General features: G+C 41.7%; 3 protein-coding genes across 5 annotated transcripts in view; 2 read left to right on the forward strand and 1 right to left on the reverse strand.

Annotated features, from left to right (window-relative positions):
- Positions 1-974: 974 nt before the first annotated feature.
- MRPL47 (mitochondrial ribosomal protein L47) lies at positions 975-7,925 on the reverse strand. The gene is made up of 7 exons (XM_062603267.1): positions 7,825-7,925; positions 7,140-7,285; positions 6,493-6,553; positions 5,228-5,324; positions 3,536-3,666; positions 1,660-1,755; positions 975-1,273 (listed from the first exon to the last, which is right to left on the reverse strand). The coding sequence occupies exons 1-7, from the start codon at positions 7,923-7,925 to the stop codon at positions 1,156-1,158; spliced, it is 750 nt and encodes a 249-aa protein (XP_062459251.1). The 3' UTR covers positions 975-1,155.
- A 57-nt stretch (positions 7,926-7,982) lies between these two features.
- Positions 7,983-14,505, forward strand: NDUFB5 (NADH:ubiquinone oxidoreductase subunit B5). 2 transcript variants are annotated; one of them, XM_062603269.1, is made up of 6 exons: positions 7,983-8,211; positions 8,763-8,896; positions 9,795-9,861; positions 10,583-10,644; positions 11,661-11,767; positions 12,672-14,505. In XM_062603269.1, the coding sequence occupies exons 1-6, from the start codon at positions 8,085-8,087 to the stop codon at positions 12,790-12,792; spliced, it is 618 nt and encodes a 205-aa protein (XP_062459253.1). In that variant the 5' UTR covers positions 7,983-8,084; the 3' UTR covers positions 12,793-14,505. The 2 variants fall into 2 exon arrangements, with proteins under 2 accessions (XP_062459253.1, XP_062459252.1); XM_062603268.1 differs by having other exon boundaries at positions 7,989-8,211; positions 8,808-8,896.
- Positions 14,506-15,847: 1,342 nt separating this feature from the next.
- USP13 (ubiquitin specific peptidase 13) overlaps positions 15,848-24,641 on the forward strand; it is a 55,175-nt gene continuing 46,381 nt past the window's right edge. Inside the window, exon 1 of one of the 2 annotated variants that reach the window (XM_062602904.1) lies at positions 15,848-16,226. In XM_062602904.1, the coding sequence (XP_062458888.1) occupies positions 16,074-16,226 (153 nt within the window). In that variant the 5' untranslated portion in view covers positions 15,848-16,073. The remainder of the gene's footprint in view (positions 16,227-24,641) is intronic. The other variant, XM_062602902.1, reaches the window with a different exon arrangement.

The raw sequence follows: 24,641 nt of genomic DNA on the forward strand, positions 1-24,641 counted from the left end.
ACAGCTCATAGCTAGAGCTGAAGATACAAAGTAGGCTTTTTTTGTTTCTCTTCAGGAATTGGCTGTGCATTTGAAACTTCTGTGTCATGTGCTTAGAAGATAAAGGTTGATTATCTTCTTGACAGAATTGCAATGCCATGGTAGTATCTCTGAATGTCGTATCACTATACTGGAGAGCAAAACACATTGTGGTTTTCTCACCACTGTAGAGAGTTCCTGTTTAAATGGGCATTTTCTGTGACACAGAGGAGTAACTGTTGATGATGGAGACAGACTCGTCTATCTCCTACAGTTTTGGCTTCCTTGGAGTTTACAGTGTTTCATCAGGTTGTACTGTATAGCACATTTGTTTCCTAAAAGACTTCATTCAAAAATCCTACATCACCTCAGCAGAAAGTTAAAAGCTTTCCTGAGTAGGTGTTCACCATCAACTGAGAGCAGCACCAGTACCTTTCTACTTCAGTTTTACAAGTATTACTATCTTCCTTCAACTATTCTGCACACTGAAAAAAAAAACAAAAAAAACAGCCATCCCAAAACACTGCACTGATGTTTGAATTTGTCATAGCTGTCTAGAAATCTAGATAGAAAGAAAGACTGCACAGGTAGAAGTTCACATACTAAATATTTCAGACTTTCTAATGAGCCAGGCTTAAAGCAGGGAAAGTTTCTCTAGCAGACTGAAAGCATGGTTTCCTATGCTTTTATGCAGAAAGCATGTGTAACTTAAGTGAGGCATCTGTAATTCAGATGGTCAAGGAACAAAGCTTTGTATGTGAGTTTCAGAGACACTTAGGTCTCTCCTTTCAAAGTGTGTTTGTTAAACTAAACCCGGTAACTATGTCTACACTTCATACTTTCATCTGGCAGTCAGTTGCTGCTCTTCACTCTTAATGATGCCTGTCTCACTATTATAAAAGTGACTTAAGTCATTTTTCAAGTGTTTCTGGGAACAGCTGTTAGGATTAGAGGTATGCACTGAAGCTGCTTTTAATTCCCAATCACAAATTTAATTTAGATCAAGCATGGGGAAAAAAAAAACAAACAAAAAGGAGACTCGGGAATGCTCAGTCAAGTTGTTCACTGGTTTCAGAACTGTTTCATGTTCCAGTCACAAAGACACTTGGCCAATTGCTTGCCATGCTTCAGTGAGACTCACTGACTCTGAGATTTTATAGCAAGGTGAGGGAACTTCCTTTCCAAGAGCTTTTGCTTTGTTTTCTCCAGGCTTTGCCTTCTTGCCCTTGTGCGTAAAGATTGTTCAAGTCTGAGTCTGAAATAAAGAAGTCAGTGTGGTTAATTTCTAGATTGCTTCTAAGAACTTTCATGAGCACAGTATTCATTTACTTTCAATAAGCTAAAATGCCTTCAACGGAAATTATTTTTTTTCTTCTGTTTTTGAATGCAACAAAAATTCAACCTTAGGTAGCCTGCATGTAAAGTTACTTTTACACTGCAACTTCACAGGTAACCAAGCCTCTTAATAATTAAGATGGGAACTACAAAAAACAGAGCAAGCTGTTATTCTAAAAAAAGCCTTATTTTCCATCTACCAACTGTAAAATAGGAAAACTACTATTTTTTTCCTTGTAAAGTGGAATAAAGAGGACTGAGGAAGGGATCAGAAAAATATTTAAAATGTCAAAAACATCTTTTTACCTGATAAAGCGTTCCACGTGAGGTAAGTAATAAAATTTCCTCTTCTTGTATTTCTTGTTCAAGTACCATGGTATTGGCCATTCCTTGTAAGAGTACCTGTTAAAGACAGATAAAACTTGTTACAGAATGTATACTTACTGTCTTCATTCTTGGATTCTACTAGGTACACCTGGTCACAGCACAGTGACAAAGGGGTCTGACTGGTAAGTCATGGAATTTGCCTGTGGGTGTTTACTTTACGTGCTATTGCTGGCCTGGTTTGTAACTACAGCTCAAATCTAACTCGGGGTCTCTCAGTGTAGAAAGCAGCGTTGCTTTAAAAATTGGAAGTTTGAAGGGAGGGCCCAGTATAGATTGTGATTCTTTACACTTAAAGTTACTCCTCCATAAGAAAGCTCTCAAAAGCTGATGTGAACAAACTGTGTGTGAAGAATTTTGTTTCTACTATAATTTTCTTTTAAAATACCAGTGTTGGAGCATCACGTCAAGTTGATATCTACCTGAATGTCTTTACCTCTAAATATAGACTCTTATTATGTCTGCCTGGGGTTCCTCCTGTGTATGGGCTGCACAGATGGCTTCTGCAGACTCCTGTGCATCAAGATTGTGTCAGACCTACTGCTATATACTGCAGAGTTTCTGCATGTGCTTAAAAAAACTCCATGGTGTCTGCCCCTTTCCCCTGCTTTAACTGGGGACTGGACTTTCAAATAAATGGGTAAATTCTTTGTGGACAATTTTTCCAAGCAGAAAGGTATCTTAGAATGACTTGGGTTGGAAGGGACCTTAAAGACCATTCATTTCCACCCCCCTGTCATGGGTAGGGACACCTTCCACTAGACCAGACTGCACAAAGGCCTGTCATGGGGCAGCCACAGCTTCTATGGGCAACCTGTGCCAGTATCTCACCACTCTCACAGTGAAGAATTTCTTCCTAATCCAGTTCTAAATCTACCTTCTTTCAATTCAAAGTCATTCCCCCTTGTCCTATCCACAACACCAGACTACAGTCAAGCACAACAGGATCTTTTCCCCCACTGATTTCCACCAAGTCCCTTCTCTTGGCTGTGGCTTCACTGGCTAGTAGGTAGGGACAGGAGTAATCTTGTTTATCCATTTCTGCATCTTGCTAATTAGATGATGAGGTACTTGGCTACCTTAAGAGAGTCACAGATACAGAAAGAAGTCTCACCCCTAGAGATCTAAATCTAGCCATTGGTGCATTTAGTACTATGCTGATTTGTATTTTATGGGTAAACAAATGCAACCTTCTGTTATCTGCACTGTTACTACCAATCTTAATACTGTAATTAGTGCATCAAATGCCAATATGATGAGGGTAAAATGCTGGTTGATGAAATAGCAGGTTCTGCCAGAGCCTTCAGTATCATCACCTGAAGTTACAGATTACTGAAAGCATCTGGACAGTAAATAATTCTTAGAAGCTTCTAAGTTAACTATCTGCCAAGAGTAGCAGGGAATTCCAAGGGACATTTAGGTGGTCTCATGCAACACTTTGGGTAGTTGTCTCTCAGTATGTGGATTTTGCATTAGAACCAGGGAAGTCCAAGTGATTCAACTTGAGCAGTACTCCCTAGTTCATCTGTGTGCTGCAGAATAGCTATAGTGCAGAAATCAGTTGCATGGAACTAATTTTATTAGAATTAATGGTAAAGCTTGCTATTGAATTGTAACCGCATCAAAAAAACCCATAGAAACAACAAAAATCAAACAGGACATGAATACTAATCAGAAAACGTTTCTTTCTATAAACCACATGCATGCTTTCCTGATTAGAGAAGGATTTCATTTAAAGAGACTTTTCCACAAGCAAAAGTCACATAAGAATTAGAAGAAAAGGTTCTCTTTCTCATACCAGTAGGTGCGTCCTAGGAAGTCATGTCTCCACTCGCCAGGTACTGGCTTTTCATGGCCAGTTTGTAGAAGCCTCAAAGCAATTTCTCTTTCTCTGACAACCAAATCTATATTTTTCATAGACTCTTCTACCTGACAATAGGAAACAGTTTCAAAATGGGCCAACAAAACACAATACCAACAAATTAAAAGATCTTGAAGATATAAGACAAAATCTAAACAAAAAGCAAATGTTGAACACTCTGGGAATTCTGTCATCAGTAATCTCACACTTGTGGAGTGAGTGAAACAGGTGAATTGGTCCTGTGTTAGAACAGTAAAGAACCAGTGCTTTAAAAACTTAACTTACAAGCAGAAGAGAGATGAAATAACTGATGGTCTATTTCATTAAATAATAGATGGATAATACACAACGCTAGATCTAATGCTGATGCTCAGCTCGGAGGCAGGGGTGGGGAGGAAGTAGAAGCAGCAGCAGGTATTTTATGTATTTCTGTCAGATGGTTTGTACTGTCTGTTAATCTAGTTTTAACTTTGGAGTTGGGTCACAGCCTCAATAACGCCTACTGGCTGATTAGAAAGCTGCCTCGACTAAATCATGCCACTTGCATTGAAGTGTTTTAGTCAGATCTGTCCCATATTACTGTAACACACATTACATATGGCAACATGTTAAATGCATGGGAACTGCTAGAGCTAATTCTAATAAGCAGATTGCTGTATTTTGTCTCAATGCAATCATAGTATTTAACTGGTGCTTGATTTCTAGTTTTCTTGGGCTACAGGGAATTAGTAAGATTTGATTTTTAAAGCGTTAGGGCCACTTAGTTAAGTTCCCTCCCAAAACAAGTTCTGTTGTGATTTGTAATTGCTGAACAGGGATGTGTAGAGGTGGGTCTAAGTCAAAAATGCTGTTTAGAATGGGAATCACAAAATACAGTTAAGAAACTGTATTGCAATACATTAGAAAAAGATACACTGAGATCCAGTTTTATATTGGGTCTTCCCTAATTTACAAGTACAGTGATTAAATGACGAGGAGGAAACCAAATCATTCCATGTCTGACACAAAACAGAGAAATCGTAATGCAGTTACAGATATATGTAATGGCAAATAACAGTTGAATTATTAAACATACAAATAAATTCAAATTAACAATGTAAAAGCTTTTCCCAAATTAATTTGGATGCATAGGGGGATATCTGAGAATATCTCTCAAGTCAAACAGCTGGATTATTTAACTAGCCAGTGAAGGTGTAGGTTTCCATCTGCAAGACATAAGCATAGAGATGGCAGTGGATTTACAAGTAAATGATGATTCCAATAGTAAAGATACTGAGGAAAGAAGTCAGTAAATTTGCAGCAGAACTGCAATAATGCAAGAGAAGGTGGGAATGTGAGGACAGCAAAGAACTAAAGAGCAAAAGTTTGGAGACGACAATGTCAGAGGCAAGAAGTTGGCAACAGTGGAGGGTAAGGAGAGAGCATACTGAAGTTTTAGCACAAAGAAAACAAAATATTCCTTAATGTTAGAGAAACCTTTCCCACCGTGTTGACTGAGCAGTGTTTACGCACATACTAAAATCAGGGAAATAATATATTTTAAGAAAAAAAAAGTCATTAAGTTTAAAAACACTTACTCTTTCACTCAGCTATTTTAGTCATACTTTTAGCTATGTATGAAAATGTTACCTTTTCTAATCGTTCTGGACTTGGCATAGGCTTGAGTTGTCGTTTTGATTCTAGCTGTAAAGTTAAAAGCATGTTTTTTTCCTTCAGTAGGACATACCTAGATCAGAAAGCACAGTACTTCAGAAATAATTTCTGGATCTATTAGCAATTATTCAGTCACTAACCTGCTGGACGGAGCAGAGTTGTTCAACCTCTAATCTCATATCCCATGCCTTCTAGCTCCATATGAAGAGGCGAAGGTACTAACTGCAGAAAGCCCAGCAGAGGTGGGGAAGGCTGACACACAGAATCATAGAACAGTTTGGCTTGGAAAGAATCTTAAAGCTCATCCAGTTCCAACCAGCCTGCCACGTGCAGGGACACCTTCCACCAGACCAAGCTGCTCAAAGCCCCATCGAACCTGGCCTTGAACACTGCCAGGGATGAGGCAGCTACAGCTTCTCTGGACAACCTGTGTCAGGGCTTCATGACCTTCTCTGTAGAGAGTTTCTTTCTATTATCTAATCTAAATCTTCCCTCTTTCAGTTTTAAGCCATTCCCCCTTGTTCTAGCCTATGTGCCCTTGTAAAAGCCCCTCTCCAGCTTTCTTGTTGGCCCCTTCAGGTAGGTACTGGAACGCTGCTCTAAGGTCTCCCCTGAGCCTTCTCTTCCCCAGGCTGAACAAGAACATATGAGCAGAGGCTGAGGAATAAAGGTTTACTTAACCTGGAATAAAGGCAGCTAAGAAGGGAAGAGGTTAATGCTAAGTAGTCTTCCACTGCCTGGACAGAGCCAGACTCTTACAGGTACACAGCAAGAAGAATATACAGCAAAAAGAATATATAACAAGACAAAAACCATTCACAGTAATAACTAAATACTAACTATCTTAGACCTGGCACAGGTTGCCTAGAGTGGTGACGCAATCTCTAACCTCAAAGACTTTGGTACCAGAATAAGATTCAGAGCTGAGGAACATAATCTAATGTAATGGTCAGCCTCCCCAAGTGTCCTGCAGTTCAAGCAACCTCCAAAGGGCCCGGACACAGCCTTTTCATACCAAACCTGATCCTTTTGCATGGGGCACAGCTATCACATAGCCACCTGCCTTATAGCTTGTGCATGCTGAGCGGTACCTAAACTTGGGCTGTTAAAAGCATGGGGAGCAATATGGCAGGCTGCTGCATTAGGTAAATGTACTGACTAGTAAGTTCACTAGCCACATTTTAATAAAACATCCAGAGCTGCTCTGAAACAAGACAGGTACTTCACTAAAACATACTTACCAAAGCTTGTGTAAGTCCTCACTACTTTTGGCCCTCAGTTGCTTTATATTCCATGCATCCCCTGTGAAAAGGGAAGCAAAAAAAATCGTCAATAGAACAAAGTTCTCGTATTCCAACAGAAAAAATGAGAAATGCTTCCATTAGCAGGCTCGGAAGTATTACAGAACAAAGGCCACTTTTTAGAAAAAGAGCTGTCCTTTGAAAGCAGTCCTTGTGGATACTCAGCTTTGCTTTGCACATACACACACCTTAAAAAGGCAATTACATGCTCTTTTATTTGTGTCTGTAAGAGGCTGGGAACAGGGAAAGATGAAAAATGAATCTTTACATTGAAATATTTTTCTTCCACAGTACCGTATATTTTATCAAAGAACATTTCTTCTGTGATACACTGTCGCTTAAGAGCAAGGCAGAGGATTTACAGTAAAATATGTTGCTGCGTAATAGCTATTTGCTTTCATAAACACAGAATACGCACAGGAAAATAAAATTAACAGGTATAAAGATGCAAAAGTACTGTGTACATATACACGTTAAAAATGTTTTGTGTACCTATGAATGCTTCCTAGAATGCAGAGGATGTCAGATTTCAGCTGACCACAAGTGGCTCAAAGATCTCTATTAGAAATTATAAAAGTAAAACTCACCGGACTTTACACTTTTTTCTCCCCAGTTTACTGGATCATCAAAAAACTCCTCCAGACCCTTCCGAGACAAAGTAGTGTGCAGAAACTTCAACTGATGGCGAAGCTCAACTTTTGCTTGGCTCTTGTGGAAGAGATTTGGTGTCAACCTGCATAAAAATTACAAGAAAAACCATATATGATAAGAAAAAAAATAATAATATAAATGCAAATGTTGTTCTACAGAGCGATGAATGCCACAGTTCAGGGAGAAAAGGCATAGGTTCAATTCTTCATAAAACTGTCATCTCAGTGGTGTTTTCTCCTCCCCTCGTCTCATCTAATTATCACTTATGTATACTCAGAAATAAGTAAGTTTGAAATTTAAAAGAAAGAGTAAGTCTGAGCTACGCAGTCTAAGAACACATCCTCCGACGCTGACTTCGGCTAAACGGCAAAAGCGGTTAACACACGGCGTAAGCACAAAACCCACGCCGCAGTGATGCATGACAACAAAAAAGTAACACGCAAAAAGCAGCGCTTCACGCTTACACAACGCCTCAAAGCATAAGCCACTCGCAACACTCAGACGTGGTTTCAGAGGCCAGGCCACCTGGACAGCCCGCCTCCCACCAAGGGCAGCTCTCCTTCCTCCCGACGACGCGCCCTCGCCCACCCCAGCCAGTTCCTGAGCCTGTGCAGTGCCCACCCAGGGATACCAGCAGCCATCAAACTCGGGCGCGCTCCTGACAACCGCAGTGAGCCCATGAGGCGCCGGCACAAGGCGGACATTCCCGCGGCGGCCGCCATGACGCGCTCCGCCCCACAAAGCCTGGCTCCGCGGACGGCGGCCCGCAAGGGCGCCGGAAGGGGAGAGAAGACTTTGCCATTTTCCAAGATGGCGGCTGCTTAGCTTCATCCCGCCGAGGAAAACAGCGCCAGCGGCCCCGCCCTTTACCAGTTCCCGCAATGGCGGCCATGAGCGTGATTCTCCGGGCAGCGGCTGCCTGGGGTGCCCGGAGGGCGGCGAGCGGCGCAGCGGGGGGCGCTCACCTGCCCTGGCTCGGCGGAGCCTCCCGCCTCCCCGGCGCTGTCGGTAGGGCCTCGGCGGCGGGAATGGGGGGAGCGGCTGTGCCAGGGGCGAGGTGACCTTGGGGAGCGTGGAAGAGCTGCTCTCCTGAGGATGAGGGGCCGCCCGTCCTTTCCCTACTGCGCTGGCAGTGGGGCAGGAGAGGGTTGCTGTGCGGTACGGTTACCGTTGCTTCCGCTCTTGTCTGTGCAGGTGTAAACGCGTTCGACGTGAAGAAAATCCCGTGAGGGGGTGCAACGTGTGTCATCATTTCCCTCAGAAATTGCATTTCTGGGATAGAAATTGGGTCAAAATTGGCGGGAGGCCAAACTTACCCATCTGTGAATTTACTTGGGCCCATATGATGACATTTGGTGATTTCTTTGTTGGGACTTGCAGGTAGAAATAGACCTATGTTGGAAGTTAGAAGAAAAATAGGTTCATCCTAGCAAAGTAAGAAATAGACAGACCTGTGGGTACATTGATATCCCCTAGAAAACCAGCTTGTAACTATTCAGATGATGTTGTATACTCTTTGTTTGTTTTCCACATGTGTTGTTGACCTTGTCCTGGCACAGTCACCAAAGGGAGAAAAACACATAATACTTTGGTTCAATTTTCAGCTCCTGTACGACATAGCAGCAGCCATGGGAAAAGAATGTTCATTATCAAGGCAACAAAATTTTATGATACTCGATTTCTGAACTTGTTGGTGAGTTAAAACTGAATTTACTATATTCACTATAACACATCCTTTGCAAATGGTGTAAAAATGTCTAAGATACAGTTTTCTCTATTGTTTACATGAGAACATCTAAAATGTGGCTGGCACTACTGACATAAGAATTTCCAGTCCTCCTTCTAAAGATTTTTTTTGTCATGTGTTGTAAAATCAGGGCCAGATGAAGTAAAAAGAATGGCTGAATGGCAAAAATTGTGATAGGTACTTACAGCTGTAGTAGCATTCTTAAATTATGTGCATGTGTTATATATGCATGACCTACAAATGCTTTGTACTATAGCCTCCTTTTAATAATGTATTAGGTTACTCTTCTGCAGGGTTTGGCTTCAGTTACCCAAATCCCTAAGCACCAGAGATGAGACTTTGGAAGCCTGACCTGAATTTGACCCCGAAAAAGCTATAGGTTTCAGGTAAAGCCTGTTACAGCCAGTAACAGTCAACTTGGTATAACCCCCTTTGTGCACTCAGGCTTCCTTTATCTGTCTTCCACAGTTACCAAAGCCAGCACTGGTTGTATTTATGATGGATTACATTACATTGGTATTAGCGCCTTGGTATGGTTAAATGCTGAAGCTAGTCATCACAAGATGCTGAGACAGCATTCAGGGAAAGCATTGCTGCCTGCTTCTACGAGACTGAGAGATGGGAAGCTGAACTAAATAGGCTCCTGGACTGACACAGCATCACCGTTTCTGTGTTCTAATTAAGTCATTTTAAGCAGCAATATGTCTTTACATACAGCATCCTTATCTAAGATATGAATGCAAATCTGTTGGCTCTTACATCATTGTCAGACTAACCACATTTAAATGTTGTCAGGCTTCTGAGTTTCCTGTACTGTTTCTTTTTTCTTTTATTCCCTGTACAGCGATTCTATGTACTTCTGACGGGAATACCAGTGGCAATATTTATAACATATGTCAACATCTTCATTGGTGAGTGCTCTGTCGTGACTAAGCTAAATACACTGTCAAAAATTATCAACTGGAAACTAAGCGTACTAGATAGAAACAAGTGATCTCTTAAGGTTTGGACTTTGGGAGACCATGAAATAGGCCTAACAGTTATGGCAATCTTGTAAGTACATGGAATATGTTCCCAGTATTTTTATTTTTCTGTAGTTGTTGCTTTTTTAAAAGAAGGTTACCACATTTTTAAAAATGGAAGAATTCCATCTTTTTTACAGTCTTTCAAACATCGGTGAGGTTTAGAGAACAGTTCTGTGTTCAGATGAGGAGTCTGTATTACCTTGTTTGGCATACTTTAAAAAGGCTGCATACACTGCAACTGTCGCTTTTATCTGGCAATAAAATTTTGCTTGGCAATACTTGTTTTACGTCTACTACAGTAATAATATACAATTGATTTAATAAAGAAATTAGGAAAAATCCATGCTTTCAGCTCATATGCTTTAAAGGGCATTTGTGCAGACTTGATCATAGTTATTTCTTATGTATAGCAGCTAATTTCACACTTTGTTGTGTGGCTTAATCTATGAGCTAGATACACACAGTGTGAAGTGTCTGGAAATATTTCTGAATAGAGCTCAGACTGAGGAATTAAGTACCCTCCCAATTTTCCCAATATGCAAAGTAGAATATAAAGTACATAAAAGAAAAATATGTGAATTAAATGTTCCTCCCTTTTCCTTGTCAGGTGAAGCTGAACTTGCAGAGATTCCTGAAGGTTATGTTCCAGAGTACTGGGAATACTACAAAGTGAGTGTAACGTGTAAAAGGGTGGCATGTTTATCAACAACCTTCCTCTTGATGACACTTTTGGGAGTAAAATGTGTGGAATATGATAATGAGGATGGCCTTTGGGTATTGGTGTAACAGAACTCAAATTCTGCAATTATGATTTTGGTAAACTTGCTTTTTTCAGCTTTATGGAACATGCATGTTGCTGTAGGAGGTCTGTTTATTGACAAAAGTAGATATGAATGGTCTGTAACTATATGCAAATAAACTGCTGAAGCTGTATGTCAAGAATTTTTTATAATATTCCTAAGTAGTAAGAACAGTCTTCTGTTCTCTTTATTCCCTGCATGCAGTTTTTGTCTTTTGTTTCTTGCTCTGGAACTACAGCACCTTAAGATACTGGAGTTTAAAGTGACATTACTTTCTTTTGTACTGTTTGCTACTGTCATTTCAAAGTCCAGCACTACACAGGCTTTTATATCTAGAACTGAAGATTTTTATATTCAGAAACTCTCAGTTACACTTTTTTCATTTTATTTTCTTAAAATTAGTTTGTGGCTTCTTGCTGCAAGCACATTTTTGGTAGGAAGTAATTGAATTCAGTGATTCTATTATGACTGTTTCAACACACTTAGACTTCTGTTCCTAGTGAAATGACTTCTATGTGGAAGCAAAACTTTAAAATGTCACTGAATATGGTAAGAGTTTTGGAGTCCATTTCTGTAATTACGGTGGAAGTTTTTACTTCAACAGAAAGAAAATAATTCACGTCTTCCATTAGCCTTTAATTTTGCTACAGAATAGTCGTCTGCTGGTTATCTTGGCATCAAAAATGTCAAAAGAAATATGGCATTTGAGAGTTCTGATCTTACAAATAGTTGAGCACTTTTTTAACTTTACTATTACGGTTTGAGTGGCAGCACTCATAGCGTTGATGACATGTTTTCAGGACCAGGAACATGCAAAATGGTTTAGTTATGATGACATTTCTACTTGTAAATTGCAGGAATAATCTCGGCTTTTGTATTTTCCAGCACCCTATAAGTCGCTGGATAGCTCGTTACCTCCTTGACCCCCCTGAAAAGAACTATGAAAAGGAGATGGCTGTACTTCATATTGAAGCGAAGAAAACTCAAATGAGGTATGTTATATAGCTCAGGGGTTAAAAAAACATACATACTGTAGTTGACCATTTTGCTTAACTTACAAAGTTGAATGCTGATGTAACATGCTTACTTCTGTATCACTTGACTCTGAATGCTTGCTGCACTGGCTGGTGCGAAAGTGGAAGTTAGGGTATCTGTAGTCTCTGCCTTCTCAGTATTACCAGAACTGGAAGGATCCAAGGGCAGTCTTGTAAAACAACAGTGACTCTTCAGAACAGTTGGTATTTATAAAGGTATAGCTCTGTCTTCCTGAGTCAGCAGATGGACAGCTCTTTTTGCCTCTGCTAATGCTCATCACTTACTTGGGCAACTAAGTGACAATTTACAGGATTGATACTGTTCGTTGTTGCTGTTGAAAATTTTGTGGGCAGGAATGACGTTGTACTGAGTTTGTTCTGCACTTACTCAGAGTAAATGGTGGTGATGGAAGAAAGTCTGAGTTCCACGAACTGTTGCCACTTGGACCAAAACAGCGTAACTCCTTCTACTATCACATTTACTCCTGATTTTCTTGCTTCTATGTATTCTTAGTTTAAAGCTGTATCAAAACTGTCTAGCCCCTTACCAGGCAAGAAGCTGTGGCAGAACTGCAAGTATTTTTATTACTTTTCTATGACTTGCTGAAAAAAAAAGATTGAAATAGAAGGCTGTAATAGCTCATGTTTTAGTTGAGCCCTTCATATTTTGGTATTGTCTATGTTTCAGTAGTATTAACCATATTTAGCATACTTAGCTAATCTATTTACTTAGCATCTTTAGCATACTTAGCATCTATTTATTAACCATAGATGCTAAACTCATTGCTGACATTGATATACATATGATCAAACCCAATAAACTTCATGTTGAGTGTGTCCATTGGTTTGGTTTTTTTTGTAGGCTGATGGAGTTGGAGGCACGCAGACTGATGAGACAGAGGGGCGATGGACCTTGGTATCATTACGAAACACCTGATAAAAATCTTGTTGACAATTCTATGAAATCCACACCTGACAATTAAACAGTTTTAAGACTGTATGCATGGTCTTAAATGCATACCAACAGATTGTGGCTGAGCTATGTAATACACATCCTGCTGTTAACTGATGGAAATCAATAAACCGTGTTTTTGTTGATTCCCATAATTTGAAAGAAACTGTGTGGTAGTTAAGCTCATATAGCTGTTAAAGCTGTTAATCAGAGAAAATGCCGTATATCAGTTGCCAACAATTATGCCTTTTCTCTAGAACACAGGTGTAGAGTGGGCTTTGTGACCTAATATATATGAAACAAGTTGATGTTATTAGCGTTCATTGTGTGAATTCTAGTCTTAAAAATTTTCAATGAAAGGTGCGGGAAACTGCAAGGCTTTCTTGTGCAGAGCGTTCCCAGGTAATTTGTGGAAGATTAAATAAGTAAGAAAAATATCTTCAGATCTTCAGAATATTGGGATTATATCTACCCCTTTAGGCAAATAGTTTCTTTCTCATTACTTGTAGTTGAATTCATCTCTCACTATTTTTTCCCAACTTGCATATTGTTCAACAATATGCTGTCATTTTCTCTGCATGATTTCATACATTTCTCTCTTTAGAGAACTGTTAATAGCCTTCATCCCTGATAGTGTCACCCATGCTGTTCTTCCTTTATTATTGCCACCAGTTCTAAGCTTTTTTCTTCTTGTATATGTATCATTTATGCTTCTCTACTCTTTCATTTTCTCCAGTCTCACCTCCTATATATAGTCTATGTCTGTAAAAGACTTTGTAAACACTCTTAAAAAGGCAAACCAAAGTATCTCCCCCCCCCCCCCCCAAAAAAAAAAAACAACAAACAAACAAAAAAAACAAGCTTTGAACTGGGCAATTCTCTATGTAGATCATCCAGAAATTGTTGTCTGTTGAACATATTTCTCCATGATTCTGGGGGTTTTTGGTTGGTTGTTTTTTCAGTGGGCTGGTTTTAAATAAGGCTTAAAAGTGTAACAGGTACTTTTGCTTCATACTCTAAATGGTAATATATCTAAAACAGAGCTACATACTCCCTTTGTGGCAGAAAAGATTTTCAGTGATGAAAACACATTGCAAGGTAATACATTAATATTTCTCTTAGTGAGAGATACATACCAATGTCACGTAACTTTCATGTTATTAAATATTTATCTAGCGACATGAAGAATCACATGTAGTTGTGGGGAGGATAGTCTTTACTAGGTGTTTTTCTACACTTCTAACAATTATGTAGGGAATATAGAGGGTATTCTTTACCTGGCCGACTTTTGCCACTAGAGGGGTGTGTTTCCTCGGAGGCTGTGGTACTCCTCCGCTTTAAATGCCTCGAGAGATTGATGGATTGATGCCTCTGACACTTTGTGACATTGAACTATCTGTCCAATTCAAAATTTCTCCTTTTTAAGGATATAAGCCAAAATAACCCCTGGCCATGTTGTGGTTTGTAGCTGTTAAAACATAAATTTATGTGAAGCAACATTACACAGACCATTTTCAGCAAAGACTGCCTTGTTTGCTGTTTCCCAGTACTGCCAAACATTAGAAAGACTCAGACTGATTTTTATATCAGTGCAATGACTTTCCTTTTTGTTTGAGACAATCTTTCAGGTTAGACAGCTTGTATGTCTTACTGTGGCTCTCATAAATGCTGAGTTAATAATGAGGGAAGCCATTGTAAAAGCACAAAGTTTTCTCAGGTAAAGTAAATCTATCTGGTGACTCTATCGATTTGGGTTTTATTCAGCATCCAACGAGGCTCACAAGTTTTTGATGCAATGTCTGTTCTTCAACTAAGCCTAAGGCCATTCATTCTACTGATACCATAATTTGGCCCTAGTATTTCACACTGTTCCCAACACTTCTTTCAAGATAGAAAGAATGCTGAGAACAGACTGCAGTGGTCTCACTCTCACAGCCTATTTCGTTGTAGCTGGATACAAAGTTAATATTCAAGTCTGTTGTTAGTTGGGATTTTACTAGAATCACCTTTTGAAATTTAATTTTTTGAGGTAAACAGTGGTTCTAGCAAAAGTCACATCACCTGCTTGGATTGAATGCTTGGATATAATGTGGACTGTAGGTGGAAGGCTATTCATCTACATTACAGACCTTAAATTGAAGTGATTGGTCATTTCTTTAATCCTGCTGCTGTCAGGCATCTGTAATAGTTATTAGATATCAAGGGGGAGGGGGGAAGAAAAGTAACTTTTTCCCAGAAACTTTTTCTCCTTCCCCCAGCTGTATTATTTCAAAATGAAAAGCAAAGAGAAACACAGCAAATGCAGGGAAAAAAAAAAGAAAAAAAGAAAAAAAAAAAAGGAAAAAAAAGGAATTTTAAGCTAAACGTCCCATCTCTCAAGACATGGGGTTTAGTTGCTGGTGCTGCAGCAGGCTTCCTAGGAGACCTCGGGCTGAGTCTTCCTGCCCTGCATGCCAGCAGCCCGCTCCTCTGTGCCAGCCCGTTCCGCTTGCTCTGGCAGGTTACACACCACTGGGTCGCCACGCTCGCCCCGCGTACCCAATGGTCGCGGCACCTTTGCCGTGAACTGCAGGGCGTGTCTGAAAGCTTACTTTAGGCATGTAAAGTTAGTAGATCCTTGCAGCTGAGAATTAATGTACACTTAGTATTTGCTTGCTTAAAAATAAATGAAGCCTCCTGTAGCAGAGCATTACGGCTCAAAGGCAAACCTCCTCTGAGCTACCCAGGGAGACCTGGAGACCCAGCCTCCGTTCTCTCATAGAGCCACAGAATGGTTTGGGTTGGAAGGGACCTTAAAGACCATCTAGTTCCACCCCCTCTGCCACGGGCAGGGACACCTTCCACCAGTCCTGGTTGCTCCAAGCCCCGGACAACCTGGCCTTGAACGATGCCAGGGATGGAGCCGACCCCTCCGGGAGCCGCCGCGGGTCTCGGCGGGTGCGCAGCGCGGCCGCGCGCCGCCGGCTGCCACCTAACGGTGGTCCGAGGCACGCGCGCGGGGGCGGGAATCACCTCAGGGGAGCGTCCCACACCGCCCCCGCGGGCGGTACCTCCCGGCGTCCGCCGGAGCCCGCTCCGCCCCTGCCGCCCTGCCCTCCCTCTCGCCCTCCCGCGCTGGGACCCCCGAGTGCCGCCGCTGCAGCTGGTGCTGTTCCCGCCGCCATTGGATTAAAAATAGCATCTTCCCTCCCACTTTCCTCCTGCAGGCACGGCTCGCCCCCGCCGCGCCCTGCCCCGGGCCCGGCTACTGTCCGCCCCTATTGCCCTCGCACTGGCTGCTCGTCGTCTGCCGACCGGCGGGAGTGAAGGAACATGCAGCGGGCCGCGCTCTTCAGCGGCGGTGATGCGCAGATGGCCGCCGGGGACCTGGGCGAGCTGCTTGTCCCCTACATGCCCACGATCCGGGTGCCCAAGTCAGGGGACCGGGTCTACAAGACGGAGTGTGCCTTCTCCTACGACTCGCCTGTGAGTGCAGCGAAGCCGCCCCGGCTGCCTTCGCTCCCCCTCCCCGCCGGCGCCCGACCTCCCCTCAACCGGCGCTCTACGGGAAACGTGCCCCTCCCGCGGCCCGTTCTCCATCGCACCCCGTTCGGGGAACAGCCCGTCTCTCCCGTGGTCGCTGCTTCTTCCGCAGGCTTCATAACCTCGGCTGTTCCTTCCGTTAGCAGCTCGCCCGCCTCCACCTGCCGTGGCTTACTCCGCAGCCAGGCTTCCCTTCGCTTCCCTCCCACCCCCCGCCGGGCTGCCGGGCTTCCCCCGCCACGCGTGGGAATAGCGGTGGGTAGAGGCCCGGCCCTGCCCCGTCCTGTGCCCGCGGGCTGCTGCACCGGGGCGTCTCTCGGCACATCGCTGCTGGCTCGTACGCTGTCGCCGTGCTTGTTCGTGTATTTCCCTTTCCACTTAAGGCGGTCCGAAGTGGTTGATTAAACATGGGGTTTTAGCAGATTTGGGGAAACTTTCCTGCCTGGGAAGTGGCCTTTAGTGGTCCGGGGTCTGTCCGCTCCCGTTGGGAGATTTGTGTTTGCTTTCACGCGGGTCGTAAAAAACGGCAGTAGCTGGCATGTTTCTGCTAGTAGATGCCGATCGTTTTGCTTTTCTGCTGTGTCGGTGCTCATTGTTCTTTTTGCAGTCTTGGGAGAAAGCTTCCAAAGTAAAGGCTGTTCCTGAAAATCAGTGTGAACACACTTCTGAAACACTCTCTCCTAAGGTTTCAGTTTTGTCACTGGGCTTCAATGAACTTGTAGTGTTTCCCCACTAGCTTGCTTAGTTTGCTGTCAAATGAATGCTTGATGTACAGGAAACTTTCTGTGGTGTTACAGCTGTCTTGCAAAACGCCCACAAGCTCCACAGATTGTACGTGTTCAGCAGCAGTTTGGGGCCTGACTAATTCTTAATTTTGCTGATAATGCTGGAAGCCGTCATTAATAGGAATGATAAGTGCTTTGTAAGAAACAGGTGCTTAGAAATTACACTTTTTAAATGGAGCTGAAATTTTAATAAGTGTCTTCTATACATGAAGTTGACGTTTTTCAGAGGTGGTTGAGCCCTCTGTGTTGATGTTAAGCCAATGGCAGCAAGGAAAAGGAAGCTCAGAGTTTACATTACAGAATATTCAATGAAAGATACATTTCAGACAGATTTTTTAATTCTTTAACTCCCTCTTTTTGATAATACTTTCTAATTCAGAAAATTAAAATTGGTTTAAAGGTGACTCAGCTGTCTGGTGTTCATCATGTCTTGTTGAACAGAGGTTATTTTTACCCACACTCTTCAGATCTCAAGTGTCACCCATCAGCCCCGACTGTTCTGGGAGGGATTCAGATTAAAACTGCCAAAGCAGACTGCTGAAGAGGTGCTAATTGCATTATATATTTAATAAAGTTGTGTGTTTGGTTTTTTTTTTTTTTTTTTTTTTGGAGGGGGAGAAATCAGTGTACAGCAATTTTCCTTTAAATTTCTGCTTGGATGAGCACATGGTTGATTTTTTTTTAGCAACACTTTCATTCGTATTCAGAATTGTGGTTTATAAAAGTTGCTGTTAACAAGTAGGAAGGGATATTAAATGCTGCTGCGGATTGAAAAAGCAATCACATCCTCCAACAAGCCTCAAGTAAACACCACAAAAGCTGTGTGTAGCAAAACAATGTGAACAGGACATAACATTTGAGAAAAACTTAACAGATGCTCTGTGTAAAACTAGCAAAAGGAGTGGGAATTGCCATATGTGATTTTATTTTTTTTATTTCTCCCCAAAATGTTTCAGCCTTTTGATCTTATTGGAAAGAGATTTCAGATTTTGGACAATGTTGTTCTCTGTTGTTGAAGCTTTTTGTTAAAATTGCATTATAGGTATTCACTGAGCAAAAGGCTTAGCGGAACCTGTGCAGTACCAGTAAAAATGAAACTAGTCTCAGTTTCGATTGTTTTCCATGGCTTTTCAAGCCCATGCCACTCTGCACCTTAGCTGAGCAAAGACTTACCTCGGATTTTATTTTTTTCTTCCTGTATAACCTAATGAATACTGAGTATTGTTTATAGGATGACAGTTCTAAAGAGCAAGTGTGTGCATTCTTGGGTTAAACAATGTTATTTTCAAATTGAAAATAGCAGAAAACTGTTTTTTCAGTCTTTTGTTCAGGAGGAAGATGATGGGATACAGACAGGTTGTTGCCTTGGCTAATGGGAGATGTTTGTGCTTTGTATTAGATTAGTTTTGCAATTTATTTTCTCAGGTCAGCTATGTATAACCCAAGCAAGCCTCTTCCAATTGGGGTGTCTGCCTCTTTTTGGAAGAAGATACACACTTTGCTTATTTTGTTAAATACTAAAGCAAATGATCAGTGTTTAAAAAATGCATTCTTGGTTTTATGTTCCATGGTAAAATTCCAAATTACTTTTTTGATGGCAGAGGTGTTTTCTCTTGTAAGCTTCTTTCTCAGTGTTCTTCACATCATCTCATTTTGCCATTTTAAATATGTTCCTTGTTACAGTTTAACTTCAGCATGTCTCTAGAGTCAGCTTCATGAGAGATGTTTTATTCTGTCCCTTTTCTTCAGTACCAGATCTTTAGTAGTTTCTTTAATTAATGCTGTAAAATTGTCTCTCAAGCTTTACCCTTTTTAGTTGTTGTTGTTGTTTATTTTGTGTTTTGTTTGGGTTTTTTGTGGGTTTTTCGTTTGGTTGTTTGGTTTGTTTGTTTTTTTTCTTCTCCAAAGTGAATTTCCTGACAGAGAAGTAAATTTTCTGAGTGTTTGTCTATATCTTTAAAGTGTTGTATCCAGTCACACAGCACCTCCATACTCAAGTTTTTTACATTGATTGTGTATTATTACATTTCCTGTAAGGAAGTCTTGTGATCCTTAAAATACACTAACCATCAGACATGTGAGCATTAAGGTACAAAATAGTATTATATTTATAAATAAAAGATTCTGCAGCAGTTTTGAAAAGGACCAAGAAGGGTGGGATGGTCAAAACCAGAGCTATTTGTGTCAGGGGGTGCCAAAGAAAATGAGGTACTGGGTGTGAGGCTCCACCTTTAACTTTTGGTTGTGCAAAGCTTAAAGTGGCTGGGAGATCTTGCTTTGTCATTCTATCACTGTGTCCCCTTGTCCAGATTTGAGTGGTGTAGCATCACTGAGATTGGTGTTCCAGTGGATATGGGCAGCTTCACTCATTGTTCTCAAATTGGTTGAGGTTCCTTTTCCATGAGTTGGAAATCTTACTTCCTGGGGTGAAGATCTGAGAACAGTGGTACTTTTGTGCTGCAAAGAGAGTTGTTAGTTCAGATCAAAAGTGTGAGGTAGGAGAGGTACAAGAGGATATTCATTGTAATTTTTTTTTTTTTTCCATGTGGATTAACTGTAGCGTGATGGTCTTGTTAGTAAGGTAGTATTGTTAGAAAGACCACTAGAAAGATGAGAAATTCATGTCCTTAGATTTGGCCTATTTCCAGCAACATACTGGAGTTGGTTTCTAGGAAAGCTGGCAGAAACAGGGGGCAAATTTCTGTGTGCTTAAGAGCCTTAGTGACGCTTTTTAGTTTGCTTGTCTCATAAGATTAGAAAAGGTACTTTTTTAAGAGTTAATTTTTAATGACTTTCCTGTGTTGGTTGGTGGTTGGGTGGTTGGTTGTGGGTTGTTCTTTTTTTTGCTTTTTTTTTTTGTTTGTTTTTTGTGGCTTCTAGAAAAAACTTTATCTAATGAGGACTCCTACTCCAGGTAACCATTGATTATTTATACAGGAATTGAGTGACAGGCCCAGCAGCTAGCTATTGTAGTCTAGTACCACTTCCTTGTTTCCAACTTGGCTGATGAAGTCCTGTACCTCTCATTTTTCAGATTTGACACATGGTTGTCCCTCCTGGTGACTTTTTCTGTGTCTGTGCCCCTGTCACGGAGGTTTCCTGTCTCCGATTTCCTGTCTCCACTGTGACATCTTTTGTCACATCTTTTGGCAGATGAGCCAGACTTTGTATTCAGTACAATGCAGGAGGCAAAAAGACTGTGTTGTATAATCTTTTGTTTTAGTATTATTTCTGTAGAAGTATAGTATTCAGCTGGAAATTCTGTCTTTTAATGGGATCCTTGTCTCAAAGATCTCCAGTCATTTTGGACAAGATACATCTGAGGGAGAGGCAGCCGCTACAAATGCGATACCAGCTGGAACATAAGAAAGGTTTGCATTCAGGCTGTATATGTTTAAATGGATATGCTCTGAAAGCTTCTTCATGAAGGGCATTGTTTTACAACCACAGCACAGGTTATGAGCCCGATACAGTGGCAGGACCAAACTGGTTCTGTAGGTTGCAGAACTGTTTGATTGAGCAGCCTACAGCTTGGCTTCACTCTGCTGGAACACCTTGCTGCTTCTAACGGCTTCCTCTGTGAATCTTGCTGACTTAATTTTTGTGACTAGGGGACTGTAGTGGTTATGTTAGGACAGCTCACAGAAGCTAGACTATTCTGAAGCTCTGCTGTTTATAAGACAGCAGAGCTAGGACTGAAAATCCTTAAGAGTTTGCAGTGTATAATGGATGTCGGTGACCATGCTGCATAAATGTTTCTAGAAATAAGCACCTCTCATCTGGCTTTTCTTTTGGTCAATATTCATTGAAGAAAATTAGTCACTGGGGCCACTGTCTGGGAGGGGTAGCCTGGTATCTTGTTTCTATTGATGGGACAGGAGCAGCAGTGAGGAAACAAGTAAGGTGACTGAATACACCAAGACAAATCGAATATTCCAGACAAAGGATTTTAGCCTAGATGCAAAATTATAGCCAGGTTATTGAGGGAGTGAATTGCCTGGTAGTGGGTGATCACTCTGAAAAATCAAAGCACTGTTGTACGGTTGCATCACAGGGCAGTACCAAAGCTGTCCCATGGGTGAGTGTTTTGCTGGCTGGGTGCGCACCAGGACACCAAGGTTAACAAAATGGTCTTCCAAAGCTGGAGAATGGTAAAATCAGTAAGGGCTGTGCCTGCAGTGTCTCACAAATGTGAGAAGTAACTATGTGGATTTGGAGAAAAAACATTGTGTGTGCGTGCATTGTACATTTCTGTGTGTTTGATCTAAATTTGGGTCTTACTAGCCTTTCCCTCTATAGCCATGACTGACCAAACATTAGTTATCCTGTTATCCAGAGCAATGATGGGCTGGAATATTATGGGTAGCAGAGAGACTTTGATTGGAAGTTACCTGGAGTGATAGAGGATAAACACAGAAATGCAGATGAATGGACAACCCTGCACCTCTGCTGAATCACTGTGGAGCCATTAGGTTTCCGCTCAGCTCTTCCCCATGTTTTCTGTTCTGGAAGCACTGTCTTTGTGACCAACAGAATTGTATGGCTAGAGCTCTGCACAAACCAAAAATCATCAGGCTTTCTCTAAGCTGCCATGGAAGCAGTATGAGTGGCACTGCTAGAGCTGGGAAGTAAACCTTCATGGGATCTCTGTCAGTGGCTCATGCAATCTGCACCTGGGTAATATGGCCTCAAACAGTCTTGATTGATGGGTGGAAGTTCTGTGTTCCTTGTTGCAGATTAGAAGTACCTAATGATAGTTTTACCATTATTATCTGCTCACCTACCACAAAGCCTTGATCCTGCCTGTGAATGTGACTTGTGAATACTGCTTTGGAATTATGTGTGCCCTGTTCTGGAGTCTGCCTGTGATTTATGCATGTGAGTGAGCAGTCAATCCACCTTTTGGAATGGTGGTTTGGTTTCATTTTAGTGACTGGCTGCCTGAACAGCTTTTTTTTTTCTTGCCAGGGCATACAAGTGCTGCACTTGATTGGCCTTGTCCGTGTGCCCATCTAGAAGCTCCAATGGAGACAAGACATCTCTGTCAAGCAATTGCAGAATAATCTGTTAGTAGGGAAATACCCAGTGCCATCCTTACTACTTGGCATTTAGCCCAGAACATGATGAATTGTAAACTTTTCAGAATGGTAATATATTTGCTGTTACAACTTCATCTGGCTGTCCACATGATATCAGGACCCCAGAGACTAGATATGTTTATTTTGGTTATGCATCATTTGTTCAGTATTTTGCATGTTGTTATTGCAAGGTGTGACAAAACAGTAAATAGTAACTTACATATTTGTTTTTTTTTGATTTGTTTGTTTTTTGTTTGGTGTTTGTTTGTTTTGATGGGAAGGTGTGGGAAGGATTTCTTTAGCACTTGGAGCTAACAGTCCAGTTACTAGAAATCCTGTACTTTATTTCAGATCATTTGTCCTTTCTTTCTCTGCCCAATCCAGCTCTTCTTTTTCCTCCCATCTCTTTTGCCTTTTACCAGTTGCAGTAGTACATGCCTTCTCTTCACTGCTTGTGTATGTTTTCACATTAATGCTTATGTATGTCTGTGTCATTCCATTCCTTTTCTGTTGCTTCTCCCTCTCCTCCTCTTTACCAGATGTCAAATTTTACCCTCTTATTATTCCTTTTCTGCTTTAATTTAGTTACACTATTGTGAGATTCAATGTGATGTGTATGACGGTCCTGTACGTTTTCTAAATATATTCAGGATTGGATTGCAGTTATGCAGCAAAGGTCTTGTGACCACAGCCAAATTAATTTTGGTGATTCCTGATGAATAAACAGTCTGAATAGAGCCTGTAACAGTTCTGTATGGTTGTGGGTTTTGTAGTGAAATGCTCTCATGGAAACCATGACCAAATGCACAGAGGAGCCAGTGACCCTTTGTCATAACTGGCACTTTTTACTTTATATGTGATAAGATAAGCAAACTTCTCTTTATATTTAGGTATGAAGACTTGTAAAGACTTGAGGTGCCATTTTGCCCTCTTTTCTGATAACTGTATTAGCAATATTCATCATTGTTCTAGTGGACCTAAAGAAAATAGCTGTGTAGTAGATTTACCTGAGTATGTAACTCTTTGCTGCGTTAGTAGATCACCACAGCAGCTGTGGTTTTATAAATTCATTATTGTCTAAAATTGCTAAACCCTAGATTTCCCTGAGGGGTTTAAATGGTTTGGGGTTTGGTAATGAGATACGGGCCATTAGTTCAAATCCTGATCAGGTTAGTAGTGTTGGAAAGCTGTTAGTCTGTGGTGTCATAAGCATATGTGAAGTGAGGTGGTATTCTCTCTGTTTCCTCATGGACTGGAGTTTGTGTTGGCCAGACCTCTTGTCCACCAGCTTTCTTGCTCTGTTTTTCAGGCCTGAGAGGGGGTAAGTCTGTTGCAGTTTAGCTCTTTTTCCTTCCTTCTCTGCGAAACATGAATGACTATCTAAATAAGTAAGAAGACCTTTTTTAAAAAACAAAGCATAACTTATCTCCTTGGTGTGGACTGTGCCTCCCTTTGTATCTGTAAAGCACCTGGTATATTGTGGCTTCACTAGGGGCAAATTGTGCCTGACAAATTTGATCACCTGCTATGACAGGGTTACAGTGTTTGTGGATAAGGGGTGAGCAACTGACATCATCTGCCTGGACTTGTACAAGGCATTTGATACTATCCTTGCATGACATTCTCTAAGCTGGAGAGTTGTGGATTTGATGAATGGACCACTTAGTGAATAAAGAACTTGCTTAATGGTCACACTTGAAGAGCTGCAGTCTGTCTTGATGTCTGGGTGCAGACCAATGATGAGTGTTATCCCTTGGGGATAACTGGGACAGGCGCTGTTCAACATTTTTGTTGGTGACATGGACAACAGGATTGAGTGTACCCTCAGAAAGCTTGCTGATGACACCAAGCTGTGTGATGTGGTCAACATGCTGGAGAGAAGGGATGCCCTCCAGAGGGACCTTGACAAGTTGAAGAACTGGAGGCCTGTGCAAAACTTGTGAAGGTCAACAAATGCAAGTTCCTGCATGTGGGTCAGGGCTGTCCTAGGCACAGATACAGGCTGAGTGGAGAATGGCTTGAGAACAGCCCTGAGCAGCAGGATTTTGGGGTGTTCGTTGATGAGAAGCTCCACATGACCTGGCACTGTGAGCTTGTAGCCAATCATTTGCTGCGCTGCTTCACAAAGAAGCATGATCAGCAGGTGAAGGGAGGTGATTATCCCCCTCTGCTCTGGTGACACCCCCACCCGGAGTACAGCATTCAGGTCTGGAGCCCCTGTACAAGAAGGACATAGACCCGTTGGAGAGAGGCCAGAGGAAGTCACGAAGATGATCAAAGGGCTGGAGCACGTCTCCTGTGAAGAGGCTCAGAGACCTAGGGTTGTTCAGCCTGGGGAAGAGAAGGCTCTTGGGAGACCTTAGAGCAGCCTTCTGGTACCTAAAGGGGCTCTTCAAGAAGGGGGAAGATCTACGTTAGGTATTAGGGAAAAATTCTTCACTATGAGGGAGGTGAGGCCCTGACACAGGTTGCCCATAGAAGCTGCGGCTGCCCCA

The sequence above is a fragment of the Pezoporus occidentalis genome, unplaced genomic scaffold, assembly GCF_034315485.1.
Source record: "Pezoporus occidentalis ecotype Australia unplaced genomic scaffold, CSIRO_AGI_Poc_V1 ctg8, whole genome shotgun sequence".
Taxonomy (NCBI): domain Eukaryota; kingdom Metazoa; phylum Chordata; class Aves; order Psittaciformes; family Psittacidae; genus Pezoporus; species Pezoporus occidentalis.